Below are 9,510 nucleotides of genomic sequence, written 5' to 3'. Positions count from 1 at the left end.
CATTCCAACTCCCCTCATCCCCATTCAGCAAGAAGCAGTCAGAACGAACCCAATGCCGCTTATTCCACAGAAACGGAATGAACACTGGGCGCTGGGGAGTTTGTAACAGCCTGAACAGAAGTGACTCCATTTTGTTAAGCCTTTGAATTATTATTTTTTTTTTTTCCTTTTTCTGTGTCAGGCAACGGATCGCAACCCTCAGTGTTGCCCCCGTACCGGACCGGGACCGGCAACGGGATCACAACCCTTGGTGTTGCCCCCGCACCTCGCTCAGCCAGTGAGCGGGAACCGGTCTGTATGTGGGATCCGACCCCTCGGCGGGAGCGCCGCCGCGCTTCCCAAGTGGCGCACTAGCACAGTGCGCCACCGGGCCGGCCCCTCAAAGAGTTTTAATGTTTGAAACACTTTATCCTCTGCTAGGTTTTTTTAGGCAGTGGAATGTGGATTTTGGGGCCACTTTCCCATTTCGTTTCAATCTGAGTGAATGCTTTAGGTCAGTTGTTAGCAAAATGGGGTCAAAACCATCATTTTATTCTGCAAGTTTTCTAATTCTCCCAGCGAGCTATCCAGCTACCCGCTTCTACATAAGGAAAAAGCGAGGCCCCGAAGTGATGTGGGCCGAATCCACACTAGAAAGATAATGGCAGTGTTTCTGTAAGTAGCTTAGAAGTGAATTCACCTCCACACACACGTGGATTGGTTCAGCAACCTTAGCTGTTATCTGGGCTTCATTCTCAAATGCTAATGAACAGCTCTTCCTGACACTGGAAATGCGCAAAAACTTTAGTTTTTCATTAAGTTGCCTCAAAAAAAAAAAAAAAAAAAGGAGGCCTTGAGATGTCTTGCTGGTTAGATGGTGACTTCCAGAAGGACTGGGCCGGGGATGGACTATGGTGTTATTACCCCCCGCTGGGGCCCAGGACTGGACCCAGCAATGGCTGCAGTCTTGCTAAATGACGTCCCTCATCAGGTGACTAAGACCTTAGCAGATTCAAATTAACTACTTAGCCCTGCCATCTCATCTTCCCCACTTGTGAAATGAGGGGCTGGTTAGGATGATCTCTGGAACCTTCTGACTCTGTGGCCCTCCCTGCCACCCCGTTTCTCCTTGGGGTGTGGTCGTCTGTGCTTTTATCTGTTAGCAGTGACTCCGGCTCTGAGGTGTCTTTGCTGTGTCTGCCTCATACAGCATCTTCTCTTCTGAGGGAAACTGTCCTTCTCCAGCTCCTGCCCATGGTGTGGCTGCCACAGACCCGTCTTCATAGCCACTCAACCCTGGTCATGGCTCATTGGACCAAGGGGGACCCGGCCCAATCTTGACCAAGCAGGCGCTAAGTCTCTGGGACAGGAATCGGATAACGAGCAGAGAACTGGTGCCTACAGCCACAGGATGCAGAGGAGGAGGCCACACTGGAAGGGAGGAGAGGTCAGGAGGAGTGGCAGAGGAGAGACCAGGGCAAGGACAGGCTGCAGGTGGGAGCAGGAGGAGCAGACGCAGAGAAGAGTCCGCAAGGGCAGTGGCAAAACTATCACCAGAGCGTCTCCAGTCCCTGAGGTTGGGCCTCATTAGAACGCCTGCCCCAGGGCTGCTGTGGGCTTTCATCTCCTGTCTGCCTGTGTGCATCTTTCCCTCCTTCCCCATAATATCACTGCAAGGTCCTGCTCTTGTTTGTTTCTTTTTTATTTTACTTAATGAACTCTTCCTTCCTTCCTTCCTTCCTTCCTTCCTTCCTTCCTTCCTTCCTTCCTTCCTTCCTTCCTTCCTTCCTTCCCTCCTTCCTTTTTTCTTTCCTTCCTTCCCCTTCACTTCCCACCTTCTTTCTTTCTTTCCACCCTTTTATCCCTGTTCTCTTTCCCCTCCACCCACAGATACCCATTTCTGGATGTTTATCGTGCACCTCTTTGACTGGATGTGTTTTTGTATAGGGCGCGCTGCAGCATACCTCGCTCTCATGTCCATAAACACCTGTGTGTTACTGCTCAGCATCTGCCTCTGAGGCCCATCCACGTCGCCATGTGCAGATGGATCTGTGGCTTCTGACTGCTGAGTGGTTCTGCACAGAGAGCACTCACCCCAGTGACGGGTACCCTACACCACCCCCACGGCACTGTCAGGAACATCCTCAGATGTGTCCCTTCGGGGACACTCTAGGAGTGTCCTTACTTGGTGTGAGATGTGTGTGTAACTAATCTCAGCATTGTCCAGGCACCCTTCACACTCCATCCAGTGCTGTTTGAAGACTCCTGGCTCCCTGCATCCTGGCAGACACTTGCCATCATCCAGCTTCCTAATTTTGCAGTCTGATAGGGGTAGAAGGATGTTTCATTGCTCTTTTTATTTGCATTTTTCTGATTATGGAAAGTTTGAGCATCTCTTTCTCACCCGTGTGAGAAACAGCATCCTCTTCCACACACACACATGTACACACACACAACAGCATCCACTTCCACACACACGTACACAAACACATGTACGCACATACGCACGTGTGCATGTTCTCTTGCACAGTCCACTTGAGCCAGTCTGAGAGTGTCTGTCCCAGTGCCAAGCACAGTGCCTGGCATATGGTTAAATGCCCAACAAACATCTGTTGAATAAAAGTAACCCCAAAAGTCTAAGTAAAACACATGAATCAGGGCATTTGTAAGTCCTCGAGCTTGTCAACACCAAAAGGTGGCCCCTGAATCATGGTGTCCTGACTACATGAGAATGAGCGTGTTCTGCCCTGCCCCACATAAGTGCCGTCTCACAGCATCCACATCCCTGCTGCACAGACCTCAGTTTGACCTGTCCTGCCCCAGTGCCTTTGCTTCCCATTGCTGGGGATGCCTCCTCCCCCTTCTCCTTTCTCCCTGCTGAAATTCCACCCATTCTTCAAGCCTCGATCCAATGCCACCTCCTCCATACAGCCTCGGCCTGACTCTCTGTGAGTCAGAAAGTCAGGATTGTTTACTCTCTCCTCAGCCCTCATCACACTGTGAACATATTATATTTCATTTGGACCTTTATCCAGCCTTGCAATAATATCAATGCACATGCACATCTCTGTCCCACCCCTGCTCTGCCCATCACTTGCTATGAGCCCCAACACTGACCCTTGCACACAGTATTTGTTTACGGAGGATGCCCAGCTAGGTGGCAAAGGTCGTGATGCTCCAGGGGGCATCGCTTGCATCCAAGACAGCTGCCAAGAGCTGCAAGGCTAGCTGGTGGGGAGCCATACTTACTTGGCGTAGGCTTTCTCCAGAAGGCATGGCCAGAACTCTTGGTTGCCTTTGCGAGGATGCACGAAGAGGAAGTCCTTGCCCACAACCGGCAGGCGGTCATCCACCACCACTTCCACCCACTGGCCACACTGCCAGAACTGGAAGAGAAACAAGCATATGCTTTAATAGAGCTGGGGCAGGAGGGGACTCCTGGACATCCCCCAACCTCAGCCAAAAGATAACCCCAGTTAAAGCATGGCCTTCTCAATGCAACCACAAACTCTATCCAGAGCAAAATCCCAGGCCAGGTTACTGAGTAGGAGATGGGCCTGTCATCTCCACTGGCAGGTAGAGAAAATGAGTCACAGACTAAGTTGGTTAAGGAAAATACAGGCAGGAGGAAGGAGACTTGGGTTCTAGTTTGACTTGGCTACTGACTGTGGGCTCACTTTGGCAAGTCCTTTGTGAGCATCAAGAACACACATGAGACTCTGCAGGTACTTCTTTTGCACAGAATGGCAGTAGGTGGAGCACTGGTGACTCACAAAGGAAGGTGGCAGATGCAGAGCTGTAAGGAGAGGTAAGGAGAGCCTACCAGGAGCTGAAGGCTTGAAGGAGGAGGCAGGACTTAAGCAGGTGGTGAGAAGATGGGGAAGGCATCCCAGACGGTGGGCACGGTGTGGGTAAAGGCCTGGAAGCAGAATGACATGATGGCTCGGGAGGACTGAGCATTCCAGGCTTCCCTCTTGTCAAGCTGGCCCTGCTGATAGAGCAGCAGAAATTAAACTGGCTGGCGCTGCTACTGCAAAGAGTGCAAATGAACCAGATGTTCCTCTCTGAAACAGACTGTTTTAATCTTTAGCATTCAACTCTAAATGGTTCACCTGGGGATGTCGCCAAATGAGGAAAACTCATAACAAAGCTGGCCTTTTGGAGTTTCTTTGCTGGCCTCCCCTGTGCTGGAGAAGCAGCAGAGCTTCCAGCATCAGGCCTGAGCCCAGAGGAAGAGAGTCTCTGCCAGGTGGGCTCTGAGTCAAGCTGGGTGGTTGTGCTTTCTCATCCACATGGCCTTTTCCACAGCTGGGTGTCCCAGATGTCAGGCTGTTCCATCCAGCTAAGGACGTGCTTTCAGAGCAGAAATGAAGAGTGAGACAGAGATTTCAGCAGAGACAAAGCAACAAAGATGTTTTCATAGTCATTAATGAGCTAGTGCACTGCATCAGGTTCCACACAGCTGTGGACTTGCGTTCCTATCGCAATGAGAAGTAAGACGTGTAGGCAGTGAGGGTGAGAGGCAATAGGGATGTTATCAGGAGGGAGATCATAAAACACATCTGAAGCACCACGGGAAAGCTAATGCCAGCTCCTAGAAGGGGGGTACTGGAAGGATGATCTGGATTTTGTGCTTACTTGGGTAGCAACGTGTCCAGTCTGTGGAACTGTGCTTGAATTCTGGTTTTGTCTCTTATTACCTGAGCAACAGATGGAGGGCTAGATACATAATTCTGTGACTCAGTTTCCTCATCTGTCAAATGGTGGTAAGACTGAGAACTGCCTCATAGGCTGCAATTGGGATCAGATGAGACTCTGAAAGTGAGATGGTAGGAACTGTTTTTTCATAGCTGTTTTGTTCAGCACCCAGGACAGCACCTGGTGTACAGCAGGCCATCGAAGGTGAGTCCTGGCTTGAATGAGCTCCTCTAGTTAGTTTCCTCTTAAAAGTCACCCTCACCCCTGCCCTCCCACACCAGAAATGCTGACCAAACTTGCTCTCCCTACACAAAGGGAAAATCAGATAAGGTTGCAGTTCCAGAGAGGCTGCAAATGGCTTGACTGGTGGTCAGAATGATGCCGCTGACCTGCGTTTACTGGTTCATGTCTCTGGATGAGGAGGGTTGGCATTTGGATAATGTCTGTAACCTTCCAAAATCAAGCTGGTGCCATTTTGCCAGCACCCAAGGGTCTGACAGGGAAATTGAAAGGGTTTGGAGCAAAGCATCAGAAGTGCCCAGGCATTGGGTGCCTTCCAGAGACCAGTGCCTGAGCTCCCAATGATAGGGAGAAATCTACAGAGGTGAGCACTGCAGGTGCTTCATGGGAAATGTGTGACTTTCTTCACCACCTGGAAGGGCAGAGTATATCCTGCCTGGGCCTTGGGTTATCTTAACCACCTAGGAAACTCCCACTGACACTGGCAGCTCTGGGGCAAGCCCAGACACAGCTCAATCCTGGGTCATCAGCTCGCTCCTTGGGCAGCCCTTGGACCAACAGCAGTAGCATCACCTGGATGCCTGTCAGAAGATGTAGTATGCAAATAGTTAGACATCAAGAGGTAAGAACAGGATAAAGAAGGAGCCCAGAAATAATGGAGGGAAACTTAGCTGAGCAGAAGGATGCAGGTCTTCAGATTGAAAAGGTTCACTGAATTCCAAGCAAGATTAATTTTTTAAAAAGCCCACATCTGGATATATTCTAGAGAAATTTCTGAACTATGAGGAGAGAGAATGCCTCTTACAAACTTGCAGTTCAAATGAGCAGGTTGCATACAAAGTCAGAAGAATAGATGAACACTGGATTTATTTCCTACAACACTGGAAGCTACAAGACAATGGGACAATGTTTCCAGGAAAAGAAATATGATCCAAGAATCCTAAATGTAACCAAAGTATCATTCTAAAGTGACAGCAAATGAAAAATTCTCATGTATTCTGAGGAAATTATTCAATGAACTACTTCTGTCTAATGAAGTTTAAACTAAAATGAAAATCTTAAGGAGAAATGAAGGGTGGAAGAAACAGCAGTAGGCAATGAGTTTTAAATGTGCTTTTTAGATGAAACATACTTACAATATAGTGAAACCAAAATTGGCAATAAAGGGGTAAACAAAGATATAACAGGAAAATGTAAATAACAGGAAGCTGGAGTGGGGAGGAGGAGCTCAAGGCCAGAAGCATTAAATACAACAAATAGGGATATTATGTAAGTTCTATTCCAACAAGAAGATAGCAAATAATAAACCTTTGGGCACCAAAAAATATGCGCAGGCAAAGAGTAAAGGCAGAACATAGGAGTATGGTAAGAACTGTCTCCAAACAATAACTATGGGGAAGAACTTCAATTTGCCTCTTGTAGAATTTGACAAATTGAGCAGACAAAAAATAAATTAAGATGAAAGAAATAATTGCAAATAATACGATCTGCAAATCAGGAAGCTTGATTCAATATGTAAAATTCATCGCCACTGGGTAATATACATTCTTATGTGTGCCCATGAACTATTTACAAAACCTGTCATGGGCTTGGCCATAAATAAAACTACCTCAATAATTTCCCCAAATGTGGGCATTTTATGAACTATATAACCTCTGACCATAATTTAATATAACTAAAACTCAGCAACAAAAAGTTAATCCCTGCAAAATTTAATCACTTGAAAATTAAGTAAACTTTAATGAAACAACCCTTATAGGAAAGAAATAAATCAAAACTAAAAATATATTATCTTAAAATTAAGGGCTGGCTGGTTGGTCAGTTGGTTAGAACAAGGTTAAGGGTTTGGGTTCCCATACTGGCCAGCTGCCAAAAAAAAAAAATTAATAAAAGTAAGATAATTTATATCAAAACCTAGAGATACAGATAAAATCTCAGAGGAAAATTTATAGTCTTAAAAGCTTTTATCATTAAAAAAGACTATAAATATTAAGTGTACATTTTTTTTTGCAATCATTATCTGTTTATTCAAAACCGGCTACAAACCAGTATATCCAAGGAAAAACTTTGAAGAGTAAGTATACAGTTTTGAAAATAAAAAAAGAACAATAAAATCAACCAAGATAAAGTAAAAGCGAATGAATAAAGATAAAATTTAAACCAATTACATTGAAAACACAAACCTCAAAAGAAAAAGAACAGAAAGAATAATGAAAATCAAAAGTTGATTTGTTAAAACACCAATACAATAGATTGGTTGGATTAAGAAAAGCTGAAATAAGAAAAAAATAAATAAATATATATTACTGGAATTGAGAAAGTAGATTTAGTCACATACTACAAGAGATTGAATGAATTATCAGAGAATCATATGAGCAACTCTATAGCAATACATTTGAAAATACAGAAGAAACAGTTGATTTTTCTTGTAAAGTATAAATTTTAGAACTCCATTAGAAATTAGAGACTCAAGCAGAGCAATGGCTATTGAATACATTGAAAGAGTTAAAGAAATCACACTTAAAAGCAGGCAGATCCAGGTAACTTAACTGTTGTCTATTTTACTTTCAAAGAATACACCATCAATGATCAGCAACCATTATTCAAATTATTTCAAATCAAAGTATGTAAAGCTCAATCAGTTCATTTTAAAAAGTTAGCATAACTCAAACATGATAAAAATAACATAAACTAGAAACCAATTTTACACCCGATATAGGTACAAAAATTCCAATAAAACTTTTAGCAAATTGCATCTGACAGTGTATTAAAAGAGCAGCACATCAGAAGAGCACGTCACTGAAATCAAGAGAAGGCAGACTTTGCTCTTGTCGTTCGGGCAGAATTGTGAGGCTCTAACTAATGTGACAAGGCAAAAGAGCAAAACAAGTTCTATAAATTTTAAAAGGAGAGACAAAATTATTTTCATTTTCGGATAATATTATTATGTAACTAAAACAATCCAGATGCGACTAAAGAAAAAAATAATGAGAACTCATAAAATAATTTGCTACGGTGGCTAGATACAGTTGAAAATATAAGTAGTAGCTTTCCTCTTTTCTAATAACATCTAGTTAGAAATGAGAGAGGAAAAAAAAAAAAACCAAATCCATTCACATTAGCTACAAAGTTGTAAAATATTTGAGAACAAATTTACCAGGAAGGGTACAGCACTAATATGAAAACATAACTATAACATTTTATTGAAGGGCATAAAACTAGTTCTGAATAAATAGAAAGGTAGACCATGTTTCTGGAAAGGAATAATTAAACTCATAAAAATGTAATTTTTCCAAATTAATACATAAATTTAATGCTGCTCTGTTCCGCATCACAGTGGCTTTTCTTTTTAATTAGACAAAATGATTTTAAAATTCTCACAGAAGAATAAATGTGCAAGAGTTACCAAGCTATTTTGGAGAAAAGAATCCTGAATAATGAAGAAGTTACCCTGCCCCACGTTGCAGCTTCCTGCAAAGCTACTGTGATCACAATAACATGATAAAGCACAGGCACAGACAGAGAGACAAAAACTCAGTGACAGGTCCAGGTTCTTCCCCTGGTTGTTTCTGTCATTCTCTTCTTAGTTACATGAAAATATTTTAACTCTCATCTTTTCTATGTGTAGTCAGATCATAAGCTCGAATCCTCTTTTGAAGGGAAGTAGGGTACCTAACATGAGTGTCAACTTCTGCCTCAGGCTGCCTGGCCACCAGAACATTCTAGACTCTTGCTTCTTTTGTGCTCAAAGAGAACCCATCATATAAGGAACGACGCAGCGAGACACGTACCCGAAAATGGAAAATCCCCGCATACTGGTGTGCAAAGCTTTGGGCTATCAGGATCTTCTGCAGACATGGTGGGTTCTGCGTCAGGGAGCCCAGGGCTGCCAGGAACCAGCAGTCTCCTGTGAGGGGACATAGTAGCGTCTAGGGGCCAGAGGGACACACCGGGAAGCCCCACCTCTTGATTTCACAGGTCTTTGCCCCCAGAGTCCACACACCCTTTGGGGAATGATGCACTTTATTTCCTCTCAGAGGACAATTGGTGAAGGATTCACTGCAGCTAGTTCCCAGCAAGATAGAGGTGGTGCTGAGGGCGTGGTGACGGAGGACAGGGGAGCACCAGCCAGGCTTTACGGAGCTGGGGACCAACTTGCCCCTGATTCTCTTTTTGCCAGCAGTGCCAGAGTTCAAGTGACAGCCAATTTGGCTGCCAGTGTCAGCGGACATGGTGCTCGGTACAATTGCCAAAACAGATTTGTCTTTTCCTTTGCTAATATGTGCTCAGCCCCTACCCATGTCACAGCCCCTCTGGCACACAGGGGTTCTCTTCTCTTCCTTTTTGTGGGGTGCGTGGCCTCGAGTTCCTCCTCAGATGCCATGTGAGCCTTTGAGTGTGCTCATGCCCTCCCTTGCGTCCCTCTCCTTCACCTTCATCAAGATCAATTCTTCCAATGCCATTTCATGCCAGGCATTGTGCTGGGTGCAGAAGCCACCAAGACGCCCTCAGAGAAGTTCTTTCTCCAGTTAGGTGAAACCCTAATAGGGGGATTATTGACTGGTGGCCAGGTAGGCTTCTATCAGCTTGGTC

The 9,510-nt window shown here is 44.8% G+C and overlaps 1 protein-coding gene across 1 annotated transcript in view; it reads right to left on the bottom strand.

Moving 5' to 3' along the window:
* The window catches only part of CAPN13 (calpain 13), a gene marked incomplete at its 3' end in the record, with an annotated part of 54,228 nt that overhangs the window by 32,346 nt on the left and 12,372 nt on the right, over nt 1–9,510 (bottom strand). The window contains exons 3-4 of the mRNA XM_008591905.1: nt 8,709–8,824; nt 3,229–3,365 (exon numbers count right to left, since the gene is read on the bottom strand). Coding sequence (XP_008590127.1) covers nt 3,229–3,365; nt 8,709–8,824 — 253 coding nt within the window. The remainder of the gene's footprint in view (nt 1–3,228; nt 3,366–8,708; nt 8,825–9,510) is intronic.

Source organism: Galeopterus variegatus, unplaced genomic scaffold, assembly GCF_000696425.1.
Source record: "Galeopterus variegatus unplaced genomic scaffold, G_variegatus-3.0.2 Scaffold7384, whole genome shotgun sequence".
Lineage (NCBI taxonomy): Eukaryota > Metazoa > Chordata > Mammalia > Dermoptera > Cynocephalidae > Galeopterus > Galeopterus variegatus.
This window is presented reverse-complemented; position numbering and strand designations above follow the sequence as displayed.